Genomic DNA, 22,714 nt, shown 5'->3' with positions numbered 1-22,714 from the left:
TATTTAGAATTTATAAAAATTATCTACTGAAGTAATATTCTAAAGAAATATATCTGTAAATAGTGCTCAGTGTGTTTTTCTTATGGACTAATAATTATAAAGTTGGGAATAAAGATACTGATTTAGAACCAAATTTTATGTGCGTGTATGTGTCAGGGGTGCTGAGAATAAAATACAATAATAAAAATACATAAAATAAAAATAAAATTAAAAAATACATTTTCTTTTTCATTCTTATATCATTCAAATTTTTTATTTAGGATCAGCTGAAAAGTGAAATTCTTACAAGTAACAACATACCCCCAAACCATCAATACAGTAAGTAATGGTAAAAGTTTATTTTATGTTATAGGAAACATGGAATTAAGTACTTTATTTTAATATATGTTTTCTGATGAAGTTATTTTGACAAAGAGAAAGTATTAATTTTCTATGTTAGTGTCATGATACCACATATTCGGTATATATTTTGGTATTTAGAAATAGATTGTAACACTTACACCACTGGAGAGAGAAGGGCAGTGTGGCTACACTTCCTTCCCTCCCAGCTAACCCCCTTGACCTCCATGTTTTTCCCTATCTTGTTATCGTCTGCTTTGTTTTAGGAATTAGATTTTCTTTTCTTTTCTTTGTTTAATAATGAAATCTCTGAGGTCTTGATATTCAGGTTACCTTGAACATGTCAGTATTGTAGTGTTAAGACAAACTACTCCAGAGGTTTTTAAAAAATGAAGTATAAAAAAAAAAAAAATGAAGTATAGATGATTATAGTATAGCTTCCCAGATGGCGCAGTGGTAAAAAATCTGCCTGCCAGTGCAAGAGATGCAGGAGTTGCAGGTTCAATCCCTGGATCAGGAAGATCCCTTGGAGCAGGAAATGGCAACTCCCTCCCGTGCTCTTGCCTGGAAAATTCCATGGACAGAGGAGTTTGGTGGACTGTAGTCCATGGGGTTGCAAAGAGTTGGCTTGACTGAGCATGCATGCATGCATGCACATAGTTGATTTATAGTATTACGTTAATTTCAGGTATACAAAGTACAGATAATGTGTTTTTACAGATTATACTTCATTGTGGATTATTATAAGATACTGGGTCTAATTCCCTGTGCTATACAGTAAACCCTCATTGCTTATCTGTTTTATGTGTTGTAGGTTGTACATATTAATCACATACCCTAATTTGTCCCTTCCTCTTTGCTGTCCTCTTTGGTAGCCACAAGTTTATTTTCTACATCTGTGAGTCTGTGTCTGTTTTGCATATTCAGTCATCTGTGTTTTCTTTAGATTCCATATATAAATGATATCATGTAATATTTGTCTTTGTCTTATTTCACTAAGCATAATATTCTCTGAGTTCATCCATATTGCTACATATGGCAGTATTTCATTCTTTTTTATGGCTGAGTAATATTCCATTGTATATACGTACCATATTTTAATCCTTGCCTCTCTTGGTGGCATCTGGGTAGCTGGAATGTCTTGGCTGTTGTAAATAGTGCTGCTGTGAATACTGGGGTGCATGTGTCTTTTCAAATTAGTGTTTTTATTTTTTCAGGATATATACCCAGAAGTGGAATTGCTGGGTCATACGGTAGTTCTGTCTAGTTTTTTGAGGAACTTCCATTCTGTTTTCAGTAGTGACTGCACCAGTTTACATTTCCCACTGACAATGCACAGGGGTTCCCTTTTCTTCACATTCTCTCCCAGCATTTGTTATTTGTAAACTTTTTGATGGTAGCCATTCTGACAGATGTGGGGGGTAAACTCACTGTTGCTTTGATTTGAATTTCTCCAGAGATCTTTTCTGTTTCTTGGAAGCCTTACCTTTATTTATTTTTAAGTAGATCTCTAACAAAGCTGCCTGTAAATTATTTATCCCATACATTTTCTCTGCTATTCTTTTGTATATATTTAGTGTACCTCTTTATGTTTCTTCTCAGTTTTTATGCCCATGTTCTTCTATATTCCATACTACTATGGTTCACTATTGTTTTCTTTTTATTCTTTTATAGCTAACTGCCTTTATATGAATAGAGTTGGCACTTTCTCTTTATGTCCACAAGCATGTCTATTTAATGATGGTAAAGCTTTCAGATGCTATTAATTTGTGAGAGCATTTAGTTTCATTCATGAAAGAACTTGTTCAGAAAAATCTGCAACTTTATTCTTGGGCATGTTTCAATTATAAATAACCTCTAAATAAGTTAAAAAATTTTATACAATCTTATGCATATTATAAATACTAAAAGATATCACAATTTATATAATTTTAATACTGTTCACAATTATAATTTATTACATTAGTTTGCTCTGTCATATTCCCTGATACTCTTTTTTTTATTCTACTTAACTTCAAGAATACTATCTTCTTTTGAGTCTAAAACTATATATGTAATAATCATTTTGAAAATTATAAAGTAGTAGGCAATTTTTTCTGGGTAATATGAATTTCATTCATGATTCTGTTTCTAAATTCTAATTATGATTAAATAAGATTAAAGTTAATCAAGTTTTATTTCCTATCTTGTATTGTTATTTTTTGTGGGGGCATCTCAGGCAATAATGATTATTTTTGAAAAATTTTTATTGGAGTAGAGTTGATTTACAATGTTTTGTTAGTTTCGTGTGTGCAGCAAAGTGAATCAGTTATATATATATATATATATATATATATATATCTCCACTTTTTTTAGATTCTTTTCCCATTTAAGCCATTACAGAGTATTGAGCAGAGTTCCCTGTGCTATACAGTAGGTCCTTGTTAGTTATCTGTTTTATATATTATAGTAACGTGTGTATGTCAGTCCCAATCTCCCAATTTATCCATACCCCTGTATTAGTATTTTTAATAAATAATAAAATCATTAAATATCTTGCAGCAAGGAAGAGAAACATAGTTTTACACAGATGTAAATAATCAAGATTAGATTGTGTATATTTTGTGCATTTCTTACTTAGAAGCATAGAACACCATCTTCCTCCTTGGAGATTCCCCTTTTACCATTGAGTTTGGGAATTCTTATTATGTAGATAAATAGATGCTTAAATAGTTTTTGGTGGTGATTTTTTTTTTTTTAACATTTTTTTAAAATGTATTTTTGATCATTTTTCTTTACTTTCAGGGTAACAGTGTTCTCATAACTATTTACAGTTATTCATAGGTAAGGGCATTTAAACTTATCTTATGTCTTCCCATGTTGTGTAAGTTTTTCAGCCAATATCAGCCTCTGCAAAACTTTACATGAATCCTTATGCAGAAACAGAGCTCAAAACACCTAAACTTGATTGGAACATAGAAGTACAAAATATTGCTATTGAACTGACCAAACCTCAGGTAAGATTCATTTAAGTACTTACAGCTTTGGCTAGCCTTGAATCTCAACAGCTTTTGTCCTCTGTGACTGTTCCTACTTCACTGCTCTGGGGGTTCTTTTGGTTTGTTATTGTTGAGTTTTGACTCCTAGAAATAGATTATATGTATATTTTTAAAATAAAATAAATACCAAATATAAGAGATAGTTTTCTTTCTTTTTTTTCTGATTTTCACCTTATTGGTGGAGAATCCTACCAAATTATAGTGCATGACATGGTTCCATTTAATTCCCAGTTCTTGATGCAAGGTTTTAATAGTTTTATTTTCCTTCCTCAGATTTTAATAGCAAACACTCTTACATTAAATATTGTTTAGTTAATTTTTAGAACAGCTGTGTTGGCATTTTTTTTCCCCTTACTTGTTTCTCAAGTTTGGTTATGTGCCTAAGGAGTTTCAGTAACTAATCTGGAGAACTGGAAGTGAAAGGAGAATGAGGGGTTTATAGTTAATTGAACTTTTAGCCCAGTGCAGTCCAGTACACATATAATGCAAGTCATATGTGTTATTTTAAATTTTTAGTAACTACATTAGCAAAGTAAGAAAAGAGGGAATTAATTACTAAAATTAATAACATTTTATTTAACTTAATGTACCCCAAATATAATCATTTCAACATGTGAAAAGTGAAAGTGAAGTCCCTCAGTCGTGTCCAACCCTTTGCAACCCCACGGACTGTAGACTACCAGGCTCCTCTGTCCATGGGATTTTCCAGGCAAGAGTACTGGAGTGGGGTGCCCCTTCCTTCTCCATAGGATCTTCCCGACTCAGGGATCGAACCCGTGTCTCCTGCATTGTAGGCTTTACCATCTGAGCCCCCAGGGAAGTGATTACATTTCAACATGTAATCAAAATTAAAAATTGTTACAATATTTTATATCCTTTTGTTTTTTCTTAAGTCTTCAAAATTTGGGGTATGTTTTACACTTAGAAATACATTTAAGTTCCTGCTGTCCACATGTTAAGTACTAGTAACTCTTAGGTTAAACCTCTTTTTTCTTCATCTATCTTCTTGCTGTGTGTGTGTGTTTTCCTCCATTTGAGCTGTTTTGTATTGGTGGTTAAGTAATTTTATCTTGCTTTAGTTATGCAATAATTCCCTGGAGCAATTTGGAAACTTAGCTTATAGGTTGCCACTACTTGAAATGACGGTCCAGAGGAAAGTATGTTTAGTTTTAGCACTAAGCGAGTTTCATGTCAATAGTAACAGACACCATATTTCATTGGTTCTAAGATTTACATTTATTTCACACTTTAATATACGTGAAAATAGGATGCACATTATTACTGGTGGTATGATGTTTAATCGGCAGTGCTTAATATTATCTTATAATTGGTGGTTTCTTAAATTTGATGAAATATATTATTGAATCACCAAGCAACTATGGTATTCATTGTTCAAGTCTCACTAGGCAGAAAATATAATAAAATTTGGTGTTTATCCATGTTGTGATGTAACAGATGTAACTTGGTTTTTGTTTTAATAGTACTTAAGTATGATCGACCTTTTGGAGTCAGTGGATTACATGGTTAGAAATGCTCCTTACCGAAAATATAAGCCTTATTTACCACTTCATACCAATGGTCGACAATGGTGAGTTAGAGTTTTTAAAAAATATTTTATGTAATCATATGATTAGGAACTCTCAGAGCTAACAGACCTTTAAAGACATGTAACGAAGCCACTTTTTTTCAACAGACATTAGAGGGCTGTCTTTTATATTATGTCCTTGTTCCTTTTTTTTGTAAAGACATTCTCTCGTACTCATGCTCCTAGATTAAATTCTTAACTTAGCATTCAAGACTTTCAACGTTTTTTTGATCATATTGCCCTTCAGTCATGCATGTGAACTCATTGTCACAAATATATTGGGGTATTATTAATTTCATACAGCATGTCATTTGTCTTTATTATTTTGCTTTGGCATACCCTCTTCCTGGAATGATTTGCTTACTTTATAATGCATTTAAGTCAGAGAATTGAAGTATTGGGGAACTGAAATGTTATGGCTGAACCTTTGTAAGAATAGAGTTAATAAGAACAGAAACAGTAACAGTGTAGCTGTAAAATGTCAATGCTATTTTCCTGCTTTTTTAAACCTTCATATTCCAACGTGCATTAACAAAATTTGATTTGCAGGTGGAAATACGCAATCGATTCTGTTCTTGAAGTTCATATAAGAAGGTATACACGGATGTGGTCATGGAGTAATATAAAAAAACACAGACAGTTGCTCAAGAGTTATAAAAGTGCCTATAAAAATAAGCTAACCCAGACTAAAGTCCCAGAAGAAACACAGAAACAAATTCAGGTATATCTTGCATGTATTGGGAAGCTGTCATTTGTTAAATCACCCTTAAGTGTTAATTTTTCTAGATTTAAATTAAAAGACAATTTTAGGAGGAATAATATGGAGTTCTTTTTGAGAGAACTGTATGGAAAATGCAGTGTTTTTATCTGTTTTTTTCCTTTTAAAAATACCTTCCTAATATCAGCCTACTATAAACTATTTGGAGAAATGTAGTTAGTTTTTATAATAATAATATTTAGAAAATCAGTGTCAGAGCTGTTTAAATATGTAATTATTATTAGCTAAATATGTATTGTTTGTTTTTTTAGGGGCTTTTTTTTTAAAGAGGTCAAAGTATTTGTAAAAAATAGTTCTTATTCCTTAAGATAGGAGTCTTATCTACCCTCTTTTGAAATACAGAAAAACACTGTACTAAATATATAATTTGCTGAATATCATCTGGTCTTGATTATATCACTATTTTTGCCACAAATTCATAATGTAAAGAATTAATTGTTATTCTGAAATATATGACAATCACTAGTATTATATATTAGAAAAAGTGTCAATTTTCTCAACATCTTAGATCTGTTATTCTCATGTATAAAATGGAGATAGTATGTATCTTACACAGTTTGTGGGAATTGCATGAAATAACAGGTAGAACATCTGACAAACAGGTCACCCAGGTCATGTTAGATTCCCCTTACATAAATTCCCCAAGTCAGTTTCTGCTTTAGCATACTTGATTTGAAGAATTTTACATGCTTAAATTTTGTATTTTATTAAGGTGCCTTTAGTATAATGATTTTAAAGTAGCACAGAGAAGAGGGAGTCCAAAGTAACAACCATAAGGCTAATACCTAAAGCAGGTCCCCCTCTTAAATATTTTTGTTTCCATTTGCATGTATGGCTGTCTCTGTATTGTGGTTTCATTAAATTCTTTGTTTCATGGTTAATGAGTTAACTTTTTTGAAAAACTGTTCTCACATTGCAAAATGTAAGAATGTAAAAGCCAAATATCTGTTCAGATTTATACTTACACTTTCATTAGATCACAGATACTGTTTGTTCATGGACAGGAATAAGCCTAGAAATAGAGATGAAAAAATTTTGTTTAATAACCATATTCTTTGTTTACAAGTGTCCCTTTGTTTTATAGGACTTGGAGAAGACACTAGATGTTTTTAACATAATTTTAGCACGGCAACAAGCACAAGTTGAGGTAATCATTTTTATTAGCTGACTTTATGTTTTAAGTGGGTTATTACTACTCCTTTAAACCTGGAATCAAGAAGTTAAGTTGCATAGAGAGTTGTTTAGATTTACTCAAATGAAAATAAAGGTTGAATTTTCATGGCTCAGTCTCAGGAAAAAATAAAATTGGAATATTGGGGGAAAAAAACCTCAGTAGTATGAAGGGGAAAAATTTGTAATTTTATAACAAAATTTTTGTTAATCTCCCAAAAGAAAGTAAGTAAAAGTCAAACATAGTCCTAGCAACACAGAATGCTGGTGTTAACATTTTGATATGTAGGCTTCCAGTTTTTCTCTCATGCATATGTATCTAGTTACTTATGCTTTTTAGCCCCTATATCTTTCCCTTTATTTCCTCTTCCTTCCCTTCCTTCACCCATCTTCTTTTCCCCCTCCTTCTCTCTTCTTCTCTTCCTTCCTTCCTTTTCTGTTTTTCTAAAATTGGATTCAGTCTCTTTGTAATATTTTGAGTACTTACAATCTCTTTGTAGTAATAATTACTGACTTACGTTACTTGGTAACTTCTCATTGTTCCTTGTCATTTCTATTATTCTGTAACGTAACTTTTTTGGAAATTAAGAGATAGTTAGGGAGATTGTGATGAACATATTCACACTGCTGTATTTAAAATGGATCACCAATAAGGACCTACTGTATAGCAGATGGAATTCTGCTCAATGTTATGTAGCAGCCTGGATGCGAGGGAAGCTTGGGGGAGAATGTATGCATGTGTGTGTATGGCTGAGTCCCTTGCTGTTGACCTGAATCTGTCACAACACTGTTCATCGACTTTGTCGTTGTCCAGTCTCCCAGTGGCGTCTGACTCTGCGACCGCGTGTATTGTAGCATACCAGGGCTCCCTTTCCCTCACCTCCTCCCAGAGTTTGTCTGATTTTCATTGGTGATGCCATCCAACCATCTCACCCTCTGTCACCCCCTTCTCCTCCCGCCTTCAATCTTTCCCAGCATCAGGGCCTTTTCCAATGAGTTGGCTCTTGTAAGGTGCATTTCAGCAAAGCGCTGAAGATCATGAGGGAGTCAACCAGAAAGATACCTGAGGAAAAAGTACACCAGGCAGAAGTAGCAGAGCAAGCTGAAAGGTTTCGGGCTAGGAGCACATCTGACTCATTCAGGGAACTAAGTAGAGTGGTGAAAGAGAGGAGACACCGGTGGCTGTGGTTAATGAGGTCAGAGAAGTCAGGTGGTAGAGGAGTGGGAGAGGTGCTTGTCAGTATTGGGGAGGATGTCAGATTGTGTAAAGTGTTACAAGCAGTTGTGTGGATTTGGGCTTATATTCTGAGTTGAGGAGCTATTTTAAGAACAGAATGATACAGTCCAATGTAGGTTTTTAAAAGTTACTCTGGCTGCTCCTTTGAAAACAAAAGCCCATAGAGGGACAACAAGGATGAAAATGGGGAGGACAATTAGGATGCTATTGAAATATTTGAGGTGAAAGATAATAGAAGCTTGGCTGAGAATAGTGGCAGTGGAGGTGATGAGAAAGGGTCAGATTCTGGAAGTACTTTGAAGATAGAGCCAGTATTTCCCATCTGATTAGATATAGGTTTTATGAACGAGAAGTTGGAAGTGACTATAGGGATTTTGGCTTGGAGCAGTTGGGAAGGATGGAGTTGCTGTGAAATGGGATGGGGACGACTGGATGGAACATGCTTGGGTGAGATGGGAGATCAGAAGTTCTTTCTGGGACTGATAGTTTAAGCTATCATATATTAATTTGGAGATAGGGAGTATGCAGTTGGATGCGTGAATGTGGAGTTTGGAAGAGAGGTCTGTGCTGGATATATATACACATTTAGAAGGGGTCAGCACATAGATGTTATTTAAAAAGCCATGGCATTGGATGAGATCACCTAAGAAGTTAGAGTACCTGGAGCCCAAAGACCCAAAGTATTTGTATTGTTTATAGGTCAGAGAAGTGAGAGTCGTGGTTACCATGGAGGAGTTGCCAGAGAGGTAGGCTGAAAGCTCTATGACTTTAATAACCTCAAAGTCAAGTGAGGAAAGGATGTCAGGGAACAGGGAGTGATCAGCTGTGACAGATGCATCTCATTGGTTAACTGAAATGAGGACTGAGGATTTATCAAATTTGGGATGTTTCAGCCATATTTCTTCAAATAATTTTTTAGTTCCTATTTCTTCCTTCTTTCCTTCTTGGTCTCCAAATTTCAAATGTGTCTATGTGTATATATATATAATACACACACACGCACATATACACACACACACACACATATATATATATACACACACACACATACACACACCACACACATGTATGTGACCACAGGTTCTTGAGGTCTTATTCATTTTTTTCCTTTAATCTTTTTTTCCTCTCTGTTCTTCTGATTGGATAGTTTCTCTTCATCTGTTTTCAAGCTTACTTTTCCCTCTGTCATCTCCATTTTACTATTGAACCCATCTTCATTTTTTTATTTCAGATATTCTATCTTCCAGGTCTAGAATTCTTATTGAATTCCTTTTTATAGTTTCCATTTCTCTCTGAAAATTTCAGTCTTTTTAGTAATTTCTAATGTATTTCTGTTTATCTCATGTAACATGGATACAGTGACTCTCTGATAGTTTAAACGTCTTGATTATGACTATTGGCATATGTAGACTTTTTCCCTTGAGAAATGGTCATATTTTTCTTTGTCTGTTTTGTTTTTCTATGTCAAATAATTTTGGATTGTACTCTGGATGATGTGATTATTATACTATATGTCCTTTGGAAAATGATATTTTGTTTTAACACACAGTCTGGTTCGGTTTTGATTTTAAGTTGTGTTTTGCCTTCTGTGGATAGTGGTTTAAATCTCAGTTCAGTTCTTTCAGCCTTTGGTGTGATGGTTTGAGTCAGTTTTGCACATGAGTAATACAGGAGTTTGAGACTCATGCAGATGATTTATATCCTGCTTCAGGTCTCTAAACTTTTGCTGCTTTCATTTAGATCAGTTTCATACTGAACTGAAAGTTTGTCATTGGATTTAGCCATAAAGAAATAATTTAAAGAGCAAATTTTATAGGATATTATAGGTAGAAACTTGATAGGAATGAGAGAAAGTGGAAGATGAGGAATTGGAGAGAGTAAGCGCAGGCAGTCCTGATACTTCATTGTAGTGGAAAACAAGATAAAGGGTGGCAACTGGTGGGCATTGTGGAGTCAAGGAAAGGTTTTCTAAGTTACTTCTGTGGCTCAGATGGTAGAGAAACTGCAATGCAGGAGACCCGGGTTCAATCCCTGGGTAGGGAAGATCCCCTGAAGAAGGGAATGGGCAACCCACTCCAGTATTCTTGCCTAGAGAATTCGATGGACAGAGGAGCCTGATGAGCTATAGTCTATGGAATTGCAGAGAGTTGGACATGACTGAGTGACTAACACTTTTGTTTCTTTTAAAAAAAATACTGTGTTCTGTTTTATATAGTATTCCATAGAATTGTTTAATCCAACATAATTTTGAATAACTGACTAATATTCCATTCTGTTTGTGTACTAGAATTTGCTTCACAATTTCCTCCCAGTTATATTTAATTATAAATGACACTATAGTGAGTAGCCTTGTCGTTACATTTTCTGAAGCATTTCTTATTTTTTTAAGGACAAATTCCTCAAGGTGGGTCAGAGAGTGTCTGAGTATTTTAAAAGGTATTTGCTACTGCTGTGGATTGTTCCTATGAATTAGAGGAGTAGTTTTCCAGAAGAAACAGTTAATTCCAATCCTCCTTAAATTAAGTGGCTTCAATTTAATTAGGTATTCTTAATAACACTTACCAGTTGCTTGAAAATTGAAGGAAGAAGATAAATTATTAGTTGTTTTAGCTAAAGAAAGGCGGGGTGTAGATGAAGAGATGATGATTAGATTCATCCAAAATTGATGCTTTTTTGTTATAATAGAAAATCTGCAGGACCAGAGAATTTAGAATGTAGGTTGAGGATTGGCTGAAGTTATTTACCTTGGCCCCTTAGCTAGATAAGGAAGGGAAGTGAAGGCAATAGAGGTGGTATTTAGGAAAAAGTGAAAGGGATCTGCATCCCTGTTCGTATTAGTTTTATACACATTGTTAAAGTTCTTTTTGGTCTCATATAGATATATTTTACTGTGAAAAATAAAAATGCATACTAATCTGTGCTAGGAGAACAAAGAAGTTAAATATTATTTCATATAGAATACAGACCAGCCAACTATGTATTTTTTTTACCCATTACATTTCTGATTCTTGAAGATGGATTAAGCTTGACAAAAGATAGTTACAGCTGAGGTATAACTGAGACCGTCAGTGATTTTGTGGACAGATATAGACCTGTTTCCCTGTATAATATCTACTTGTCAAAGATAGCTTAGTTTAAATTGAGTTGTTAATCAAACTGTTCTCTTTACTGTATAATTCAGCTTTCTTTAACTTCTCTTTTGAATTATTTCACTTTTTGGTATACACTGAAGCTTGCAGTATGTTACCAATTCACTACCAATTTAAAATATTTTAAATTTAAAGTGGGAAAATTATTTACTTATTCAGGGAATGAAAAGATAGAGTCTAAATTACTTAAACCCTTTATTCTTTTTATCCTTTCGTTTTCTACTCTTGAGTTATTCATCTGTATTTTACTAAAAAGGGGTGAAGACAAGGAGCAGCAGATAAGCCAAGGTTTGTTGAGAAAGAGGATGAAATGAGATTTGAGCACTTTCTAATTTTATTTATATTCTGTTCCCAAACTGTGTTCATAGTTAGCAAGTCAACAGTGTGTATGAATTATGTAATAAGATTGTTAAAGTTTATTTTCGAGAATGGGAGTATCTTCCTTTCAGGGAACTTTTCATTTTAAAAACTTGCTGTCCTCTTGATTTCTTACCTTATAAATTTAGAAGACACATTGCTCAGAAGGATTTTACTTGAAACCTTTTCTGAATCACTCACAAAATGCAACTTCATCAGAAAGCTGTCAGTACATGTAGAAAGTAATTAATAGTGAGATTGTATTAACCAGATAATGCCGAGAATCAGTTCAGAAGGAACTAGCTGTATTGACTACTTTTAATTTAAGGTAGTGTTAAAAAAAAATGTAACCACTGTTCTTACCTGCCTGGACCTGAAAGTGAAGAGGGCATTTATTCTTTAATTAAATTTTTTGATTTTTAATTTTTAGGTGATTCGATCAGGGCAAAAATTGAAGAAAAAGTCTACTGACACAGCCGAGAAACGTGGAGGCTGGTTTAGTGGGTTTTGGGGTAAGAAGGAATCTAAGAAAAAAGATGAAGAATCTTTGATTCCTGAAAGTAAGTTCCAAGTCATATGACTTATTGCATGCTGGTAAGGAAAAAATATATAAATTATGCTTTAGCTAGTTAGTTGAATTTTACTTTGTAATAATTTTGAAGTAAAAGTAGCTCAGTATAGTAAACATATAAGCAGATATATCAGGATGGAACACTTCCATGTTTATTTAAAAGGAGACTTTGAATTTTTGAGAAAAGTCATTTGTGTAAAAATTTGAAAGTTGAAATTCAGAAATCTCACATGTAGCATTCTTTTTTTTTTTTTTTTACATGTAGCATTCTTGATTGTTATTTTTTACATGGATATTTAATTAGATGTTTCACTTAATTTTTAAAATACTTAGGGGATTGTAAAATTGCTGTGTGACACATGAGTTGCCTTGATGTTATGTCTGCATTTTCTTGGCCTAAATAAGCAAAATACATGATGTTTAACAAATCAACATAGTATACTAGAGGAAATTACATTGCTGCTTTTGCTTCAGCATTTGTATGTATAAGTATTGGCTACTTGTTAATTTGGTTTGATTTTATTCACAGTCTCTGTAAGACTGAAGCAGTTGATTTCTTAAAATATTGTCTTTTTATAGCTATTGATGACCTCATGACACCAGAGGAAAAAGCTAAGCTTTTCACGGCTATTGGTTATAGTGAGAGCACTCACAACCTAACTTTACCCAAGCAGGTAATTATTTAGGTGGTAATTATTCAGGTGGTTTCATTTTTCTGTATTATCTTGAACTGGATTAAACAAGTTATTGATTTTTAAAGTAGCTAGTAAAAGTATGTTGCAGTTTGTTTTTGCTTTGTTTTTGCTGTTCAGTTGCTCAGTCATGTCCAACTCTTTGCCTCCTCATGGTCTGCAGCACACCAGGCTCCTCTGTCCTCTACTTCCCGGAATTTGCTCCAATTCATGTCCATTGAGTTGGTGATGCTATTCCAGCACCACAGTGTGAAAGTTTTGCTTTACTGTTTGTTAAATGTTTCAGTCAGACCTTACCATTTAAAACTGTCTCCAACTTTTGATTTACTTGCTTTAATGAGTGTGAGAATAACCTGATAAAAAGCACTTATTGCAGAGGTAATTAAGTCTTTTAAAATGTTATCTTTCTTGTGTGTGTGAAATATAACTCCTGTATGAAAGAGTGAGCAAAATCAAAATGTGTTGCTCATTGGATTTGTCATAAAGCACAACTATGTAATTACCATCAAGGTTAATTTATGGACCTTGCAATAGATAGGGCATTATTATGAGATCTATCTCTGTTCTTTAACTAGTTGTATTTTGCTCCTTTTCCTTGCTCTGTAGGTATTTGCATTTGGAAATACCACTTTATTTATACTTTTGTTGATTGGCATTTGGGTTGTTCCTGTTTTTGGTTGTTATACTGTTAACTGCTTGTAAATGTCTTTTAGTGGGCATATGAGGTTTTCTGCTCATTATATCCTTTGAAATGGAATTGCTGTATCATAGGGTATGAGTATATTTAACTTCAATAGATTCTGCTAAATACTTTTCCAATGTGAAAAACATTTCTATCAGTAGTATATGAGGATTCTCATTATTCCACTTCTTTACCAACTGTTATCATTATCAGTCCTTTAAATTTATCCATTCTAAATGGTGAATATGTAGTATTTCATTGTGATTTTAATTTATATTTCTTGGATAACTGAAGAGGTTTTTCACTTTTTTTGTATATCCTTTTTTGTGAAGTGAGTTTTGAGTCTCTTGTTTCTTACTGGGTTGGCTTTTTCTTGTTGATTTGTAGAAGCCTTTTATATATTTGTTACATTAAATTACATGACATCCTTAGAAATTATTCATCTTATAACTGGAAGTTTGTAGCTTTGACTGCCTCCACGTATTTCCCCCAAACCCTGCTCCCTGTTCCTGGTACCCACCAGTCTATTCTCTGTTCCTGTGAATCTTATCTTTTTAGGTTCCACATAATAAGTGACTTACTTCACTTAGCATAATGTCCTCAAGCTACATACATATTGTTGCAGGATTTCCTTCCTTTTTATGGCTAAATAATATTCCATCATGTATATCCACACCACATTTTCTTTATTTTTTCAACTGTCCTTGGAAACTTAGGCTGTTGCAGTGTCTTGGCTGTTGTGAATAATGCTGCAGTGAATGTGGGCGTGCACATTTCTCTTTGGGATATTGATTTTATATCCAGATGTGGAATTGCTGGATCATATAGTACTTCTCTGTTTAATTTTTGAGAAATCTCCTCACTGGTTTATATACTGATGATACCAATTTATGGGCTTCCCAGGTGGCTTAGTGGTAAGGAATCCTCCTACCAGTGCAGGAGACTCAGATTTGATCCTTGGGTTGGGAAGATCCCCTGGAGAAGGAAATGGCAACCCACACTAGTGTTCTTGCCTGGGAAATCCCATGGACAGAGGAGCCTGGTGGGCTCCCTTTTGTGAGGTCACAAAAGAGATGGACACGATTTAGTGACTAAACAACAATACCAGTTTACATTCCCACCCACAGTGTACAAGGGTGGGAATGCAAATTGGCATAGAATGATAGCCATTCTAAGAGGTATGAAGGGATACCTCATTGTGTTTTTTTTTTTTCTAAAGTACATTGACTGTATTTTCCTGCTTAATCTTTTAAAATTGAAGTATAGTTGATTTATACTATTACGTTAGTTTCAGGTGTACATCATAGTGATTTAATATTTTTATAGGTTAGCCTCCATTTAAAGTTCTTAGAAAATACTGACTCCATTTCCCTGTGACATATAATGTATCCCTCTTGCTTATTATTTTATATATATTAGTTTGTACCTTTAATTGGATTATTTGTTCCTTTGATGTTGAGTTATATGAGTTCCTTTTGTATTTTTCTTATTAACCTCTTATCAGGTATGTGGTATGCAAATATTTTCTCCCATTCTATTGATTGCATTTTCATTTTGTGATTTTTTTTTTTCTCTGTGCAGAAAGAAGCTTTTTAGTTTGATGTTGTCCTGCTTGTTTATTTTTGCTTCTCTTCCTTCTGCTCAGTGTCATAGCCATTGAATCATTGTCAAGATTGCCGCCAAGGAGCTTTTTCTCTATGTTTTCTTCTAGGAGTTATAGTTTCAGGTCTTACATTTAAGTCATTAATCCATTTCTAGTTATTTTTTGTGAGTGGTGTAAGATGGGGGACCAATTTCATTCTCTTGCACATGAATGTCCAGTTTTTTTTAGCACCATTTAATAAAATCTTTGCCCTATTGAATATTTTTGATTATTTTGTAAAATATTAATAGATGTGTATGAATTTATGTCTCTGCTCTTGATTCAGTTCTGTTGGTCTGTGTGCCTGTTCTAATGCTAGCACCAACCTGTTTTGAGTTCTGTAGCTTTGTGATATAGTTTGAAATTAGGACATGTCATGCCTCTAGCTTTGGGTTTTTTTTTTCCCCTCAAGATTGCTTTTGCTATTCAGGGTCTTTTGTAGTTCCATGCAAAATGCCATTGCAGCCTTGTAGAGATTGTGTTGAAACTATAGATTACTTTGGGTAGTATGTACATTTTAAGAATCCATAAATAAGACATAGCTTCTCTGTTTATGTTTTCTTTAGTTTCGTTCATGACTATCTTTTAGTTTTCAGTGTAGAGATCTTTCACCTCTTTGGTTAAGTTTATTCCTAAGTATTTTATTGTTTTTTTTGCTGTTGTACATGGGATCACTTAAAATTTTTTTCTCAAATAACTCATTAGTGTATAGAAATACACCTGATTTTCATTTGTTAATTTTGTATCCTGCAACTTTACTGAATTTTTTCATTAGTTCTTTTTTTGATGGAATCAAGGATTTTCTCTATGTAAGATGATACCATGTGCAAAGACAGGAATTTTTCCTTCTTCCTTTCTAATTTGGATACATTTTGTTTCCTTTTCTTGCCTGATTGCTCTTGTTATCATATCAGATACTATGTTTAATAGGAGTGGTGAGCTTGGGTACCCTTGTCTTGTTCATAATCTTAGAGGAAGAACTTTTTACCTTTCAACATTGAGTATAATATTAGCTGTGGGTTGTCATGCTGATGTTCATTATTTCTATACCAAATTTCTTGAGAGTTCTTATTTTGAATGGGTGTAGAATTGTGTCAAATGCTTTATTTTTAAAAAAAAAATCTATTGAAGTAGTCATGTGATTTTTATCCTTTTATTCATGTGATGTGTTACATAAGTTATTTTCATTTGTTGAACCAACCTCACATCCTTGAGAGGAATCCTAAATGATTATGGTGTATGGTCTTTTTATCCACTCCAGTACTCTTGCCTGGAAAATTCCATGGACAGAGGAGCCTGGTAGGCTACAGTCCATGGGGTAGCAAAGAGTCAGATATGACTGAGCGACTTCACTTCCTTTCTTTCTTTGATTATTCATTCAGTCTCCTTCACTATTGGTTTATTCAGATTTTCTGTTTCTTCATGATTCATTCTTGGTAGATTATATGTTTCTCAGTATTTATCAGTTTCTTCTAGATTTTCCAATTTGCTGGAGGATAGCTGTTCATAGTAATCACTTATGATCTTTGGTATTTTTGTGATATCAGTTGTTATGTCTCTTAATTTATCATTTTATTTATGTGTTGTCTTTTTTGTTGTTGTTAGTCTATCTAAAGTTTGTCAGTCCTGCTTTTCTTTTCCAAGAACCAATTCTGAGTTTTGTTCATCTCCATTGTGTTTTTATTTTTCTACTGTATCCTCTGTTTCATTTATTTTTGCTGTAATCTTTATGATTTCCTTTATTCTTCTAACTTTGGGCCTAGTTTGTTCTTTCATAATTCTTTAAGGTATGAAGCTAGGTTGTTTACTTGAGATCTTTCTTTTTTCTTGATGTAGGCATTCATCACTATAAACTTTCCTCTTAAAACTGCTTTTGCTGCATCCAGTAAGTTTGGTATGTTGTATTCCCATTTTTGTTGTCTCATAATAGTTTTTGTTTTCCATTTTGATTTCTTTCTTGACCCAGGAGTGTATCCAGGAGTGTGTTGTTTAATTTCCATGTATTTGTGAATTTTGTAGTGTTCTTATTATTGATTTTTAGTTTCATTTCACTGTGGTTGAAAAAGATACTTGATATAATGTGTACTTTCTTGAATATTTTGAGGGTTTGTGTGTGTGTGTGTGTGTGGTTGAATGTATGATCTATCCTAGAAAATATTCAGTGTATTCCAGAAGAATATTGTGTTGCTACTTGGTGGAATGTTCTATGTATGTCTGAGAAGTCCATTTGGCTTGTAGTGTTATTCATATCCATTGTTTCCTCATTGTTTCTGTCTAGATGATCTCTCCCTTGTTGAGAATGGAGTATTGAAGTCCCCAGTTAATTGCTGTCTATTTCTTTTGGTTCTGTTGGTATATGATTTATATATTTAGGTGCTCCAGTGGGTACATGATATATTTGTAATTGTTACCTCTTCTTGATAGTTTGACCCCTTTATCATTATATAATGATCTTCTTTGTCTTTTCTGACCAGTTTTAACTTCAAGTCTATTTTTTTTAATGGTATGGGTATAGTTATCCTGTTTTTTTGGTTAATGTTTGCTTGAAATATCTTTCTCCATCTCTTCACTCTCAGTCTGTGTGTGGCCTTAAAGCTAAAGTGAGTCTCTTGTAGGCAGCATACCATTGTATCTTTTTTTTTTTTAATCCATTTTGCCAGTTTCTGTCTTTTGATTGGAAAATTTAATTCATTTACTTTTAAAGTAACTACTGATAGATAAAGATTTACTCTTTACATTTTGTCAGTTGTTTTCTGGCTCTTTTATAGATTCTGTGTTCCTTCTTCTCTTCTTGTGTGGTTTGATGAGAATCATCTTTCTGGTTATCTGTCCTACCTTTAGTCTTGACCTATCAATTTTGTGAGCAGGATTGTTTTTTTTCTCCATGTCTTATTAACTCTCCAAAGTCATCAAGCAGATATTCTTTGAATTTTGTTCAGTTTTTGAGCTAGATGATTGGTCTGAATTAATTTACTTTAGTGAAAGCTGCTGAATTGAATATTTAGGTCACAAAATATTTTATCGTTTCATTTTTTATTACCTTAAAAACTAAGAGAAATTAATTTTGAATCTTTTGTAAATGCCCTGTTTAAGCAGGTAATTTTGTATTATTGGGTTTTTTAATGTTCTTCTTTTTTATTTTTTTTTTGGTGAACATAGTGATGCAAAGACCAACCATGTTGTTTTTTAGATCATTTTATAATTTAACAATTTTAAATATGAAGAAATTATTAAAGTAATTTCTTAAAATGTAACCATTTTCATTCATTTTTTTCATTTAGTATGTTGCTTATCTAGTGGCACTGAAGTTAGTAAGCACCTCAATTACAATAAGAGAAAATAGAAATATTCCAGAAATACTGAAAATTCAGATAATTGGTCTTGGCACCCAAGTGTCTCAGCGACCAGGAGCACAAGCACTTAAGTAAGTTTTTAAAATATATTATTTCAATTTTTATTTCTAGGTTGACTTCAGGCCAAAAAAATATAGTGTAGTTAGCATAAAAAATTGATTAATAGTAATTCCTCTCAGTTTTTTTCCTTTAGCATGTGAATATGGTCATTTTATTTGAGTTTGTTTTGTTATGAAACTATGTGAGAAGCTCATTATTTGTTCTCCTCTTGCTTCTTTCCTTCACAAATATTTCTTGTATAGTGTTTAGTTCATAGATTTGTTACTATGAAGGCTATGCATAAGAACAGTAACTTTTTGTTTTCAAGGTGTTTATGGTATAGTCGGATAAGAGAAGAAACACAGAAATTTAACTTAAGATCTTACAATAATTGGATTGGCCAAAAAGTTTGTTTGGGTTTTTCCTTAAGATATTTTGGGCTTCCCAGGTGGTGCTGGGAAAGTGGTAAAGAGCCTGCCTGCCAATGCAGGAGACATAAGAGATGTGGGTTTGATCCCTGGATGGGGAAGATCCCCTGGAAGAGGGCAAGGCAACCCACTCCAGTATTCTTGCCTGGAGAATTGCATGGACAGAGGAGCCTGGCAGGCTACTGTCCATAGGGTTGCATAGAGTCAGACATGACTGAAGTGACTTAGCATGCACGCATTATGGAAAACTCCAAACGAAGTTTTTGGCCAACTCGGTATTTCAGAGCTCCGAAATAATAAGGAGCTATAATGTTAAATACCTTAGGATTAATGCTATGCAAACTCAGTTGTGGAAGGGAATAACTGGTCCCAAAGAACTGGGACTTAGCTTAACTGATTGGAAGGACCAGCAGAAGCAGGGATGAAGGAGAACAGCTTTAGGGTTATGTGAAATAGGGAGGTGAATTCCATGAGTTGAGTATAGCATGTATTCATGTGACAGTTCTGCAGTGTTGTGAAGCTAGCCAAAGTGGGTTTTTCATGAGGATTAGGAGAACAAAAAAATAAACCAAATCAGGAAAAAAAAGAGTCCCAGATTCCGTGGGTAGTTAAATGCCAGGCTAAGGAGTTTGGACTTCAACTCTGGGTGATAGACATGGTGCTGATTCTCAAAGGAGTTTTTTTTAAATGGAAATTTGTACTTCAAACTGTTATGTTACAAAGGATCTTATTTGTAATCTTTTTTCCTCATTGGATTGTAGAGTGGAAGCAAAATTAGAACACTGGTATATAACAGGTCTGAGACAACAAGATATTATACCATCACTTGTGGCTTCAATTGGCGATACTGCATCATCCTTGCTTAAAATTGAATTTGAAACCAATCCAGAAAGTAGTACTGCTGACCAGACTCTGGTGGTTCAGTCTCAGCCTGTGGAGGTCATCTACGATGCTGTGAGTACAAGGAGAAAGTGAATATTAATCAAACACATCTTAAGCTTCTGACAAATGGTTTCTTATTTTTTCTTTTTCATATTTAACCTTTATTTACCTAGCAGCTCCGTTTAGTGATACTTTTTTTTTGTTTAAAGGACAGTACGTGTTTAGTTTTTTATATTTATTTATTTGGCTGCGTTGGATCTTAGTTGCGGCATGTGGAATCTTCATTGTGACATGTGAGCCTATCTGCTCCGTGGCATGTAGGACCTTAGTTTCCTGACAAGGAATCAAACCAGAGTCCCTGCATTGGAAGGTGGAGTCTTAACCACTGGACCACCAGGGAAGTCCCAGCAGTTATATTTGATTTTTAACATACTACAGATTTTTTTTTCCTACTCTAAGGTATACTACCTATGCTTGTGTTAAATTTTTTTAAAATGGTGATTATATTCTTAAAGAAGTCTATGCCTTTTATACCAACTAACTACTCACAAATAATTATATACTTTCTATTCCAGTTTCTTTTTGCTTATTCTCCCTTTCTTCTCAGTGTTTGTAACCAATTTAAGGAACTTTAGGAGCAAATAAAAGAATTTTAGATACTGATCACATGAGAAAAAAGCGTTGTCATTTCTCTGTTATTGAAAAGGCTGACTCCAGTGTCTGTAGTTCCATCTTTATTCAGACTCTCTTAATTCATCTTGGGCTAGCCAAGACGTGGAAGGTTGTGGTTCATTATTCCATCACTTGTTGGTTGGCCCACTTTGTTTTTTAAGATCTCTGACTCATTTTTACTGTACAGTTATGGAAATAAATTCACAGTGTGGGTAAGAGGCAGAACTTAGTGTTTTCTCTGATTTTTAAAAAAATTTAAATTGTGGTAAAATATATATAATTTACCATCTTAGTCATTTTTTAAGTGTATAGTTCAGAAGTGTTAAGTACATTTGCACTGTTGTACATTCAGTCCCCAATACTCATTCTTTCTTGCAAAATGTCTGATTTTTAAGTTGAAGTTTTAGATGTAGGTAAGGGCAGAACAGTTCTCTTATTTCCTTTCTAAACTTCAGAGCACAGGGAATCCAATTGTGGTATACATTCTGGTGGCTAAGACTAGAAGTAGTACCCCATTGCTACATCAACATGATACCACCAAACATTCTCAAGGTCACCTTAATGATATAGACACCTTTGTTGCCTTCTCAATAAGCTTAAATGGCCTATACCTTTTTTCAGATTCTCTTTCCCTCCAGAACGAGATGTAGGAAGGGTAGCTTATCTTTGGAAGTGCCTTCTCAGTTCAGAGCCAGATTTGATTAGAATTAAACTGTAACTTTAAAATTTATAATATGGAAAATACTGTGTATAACTTGCCTATATTTTCAATGATTTTACAGAAAACCATCAATGCAGTGGTTGAATTCTTTCAGTCAAATAGGGGATTGGATCTTGAGCAAATAACATCAGCTACATTGATGAAGCTGGAGGAAATTAAAGAGAGAACTGCTATAGGTAAAGAATTTGATGCAGAAGCAACATCTCAACTCTCAAAAATTTTTTTCTTTTCTAATGTAAACACTACATTTGAAACAGTGTAGGTAGCTTTTTCTTGACTATACATGCCAGACTGGATGAGAAAGAGAATGATACGGGGCATAGATGATTCTGTCAGCTGTTCAATTTAGGAACCTGTGCTGCAGAGTAAATTTGAAATGTAAAAGCTTCCTGTCTCAGTTCTTAAGCAACTGTTCACCGTGCTGTATGTGAATCAAGTTTTAAAGATACATACTTTTGTGCATCATGGCCTCTATATTCAAGTTACCTACTATATCTGGTTACTTAACTAAAGTGAAAAGTGAAAGTCGTTTAGTCGTATCTCACTCTTTGTGACCCTGTGAACTACACAGTCCATGGAATTCTCCAGTCCAGGATACTGCAGTGGGTAGCCTTTCCCTTCTCCAAGGGATCCTCCCAACCTAGGGATTGAACCCAGGTCTCTTGCATTACAGGCAGATTCTTTACCAGCTGAGCCACAAGGGAAACCCAAGAATACTGGAGTGGGTAACCTATCCCTTCTCAAGGAGTGGGTAGCCTATCCCTTCTCCAGCGGATCTTCCCAACCCAGGAATTGAACCCGGGTCTCCTGCATTGCAGTCAGATTCTTTACTAATTGAGCTATCAGGGAAACCCACTTAACTAAAGAAATAACAAATTTTTCAATCTCTGACTAAAATACTAGGTGTGTTGGGTTTATTGTATCATGCAGTGTGATTGTTTCCCATTGATGACATGTGATTTAAACTAACATGCCAAGTGGAGGACCTTATCTGTGAAAAGAACTTCACCAACATAATTTTAAAGTGATATTCTTTTTCTCATTAATAATATGATTATATTAATGTATTTGGCTGTTTTTAGTCATTTCTTTTTCTTCCTGTAGGACTTACACATATTATTGAAACCCGAAAAGTTCTTGATTTAAGGATAAATCTGAAGCCTTCTTATCTAATAGTTCCACAGACCGGTTTCCACCATGAAAAGTCAGATCTTCTCATCTTAGATTTTGGTACCTTTCGGGTAGGTGTGTATACATTTCTGCCTGCCCATATTTGCTCAGCTTAGTACCTAGCTGTCTGAGAGTTTGCTGTTTTTCTCTCAGAGTTCACTTAACCTAGACTTACCTCTTGTTAAGCATTTTGTCATGCTTAACATAGA

The 22,714-nt window shown here is 34.1% G+C and overlaps 1 protein-coding gene across 2 annotated transcripts in view; it reads left to right on the top strand.

Moving 5' to 3' along the window:
* VPS13C (vacuolar protein sorting 13 homolog C) overlaps nt 1-22,714 on the top strand; it is a 169,771-nt gene that overhangs the window by 33,915 nt on the left and 113,142 nt on the right. For both annotated transcript variants that reach the window (XM_043919267.1, XM_043919268.1), the window contains exons 10-20: nt 261-318; nt 3,208-3,335; nt 4,859-4,965; nt 5,512-5,683; nt 6,825-6,887; nt 12,084-12,213; nt 12,804-12,898; nt 18,522-18,664; nt 19,822-20,014; nt 21,397-21,511; nt 22,440-22,576. In XM_043919267.1, the coding sequence (XP_043775202.1) occupies nt 261-318; nt 3,208-3,335; nt 4,859-4,965; nt 5,512-5,683; nt 6,825-6,887; nt 12,084-12,213; nt 12,804-12,898; nt 18,522-18,664; nt 19,822-20,014; nt 21,397-21,511; nt 22,440-22,576 (1,341 nt within the window). The remainder of the gene's footprint in view (nt 1-260; nt 319-3,207; nt 3,336-4,858; nt 4,966-5,511; nt 5,684-6,824; nt 6,888-12,083; nt 12,214-12,803; nt 12,899-18,521; nt 18,665-19,821; nt 20,015-21,396; nt 21,512-22,439; nt 22,577-22,714) is intronic.

This window comes from Cervus elaphus, chromosome 12, assembly GCF_910594005.1.
Source record: "Cervus elaphus chromosome 12, mCerEla1.1, whole genome shotgun sequence".
In the NCBI taxonomy this organism is placed as follows: Eukaryota; Metazoa; Chordata; class Mammalia; order Artiodactyla; family Cervidae; genus Cervus; species Cervus elaphus.
The sequence above is the reverse complement of the archived record's forward strand: the minus strand, read 5'-3'. Positions and strand labels throughout refer to the sequence as shown.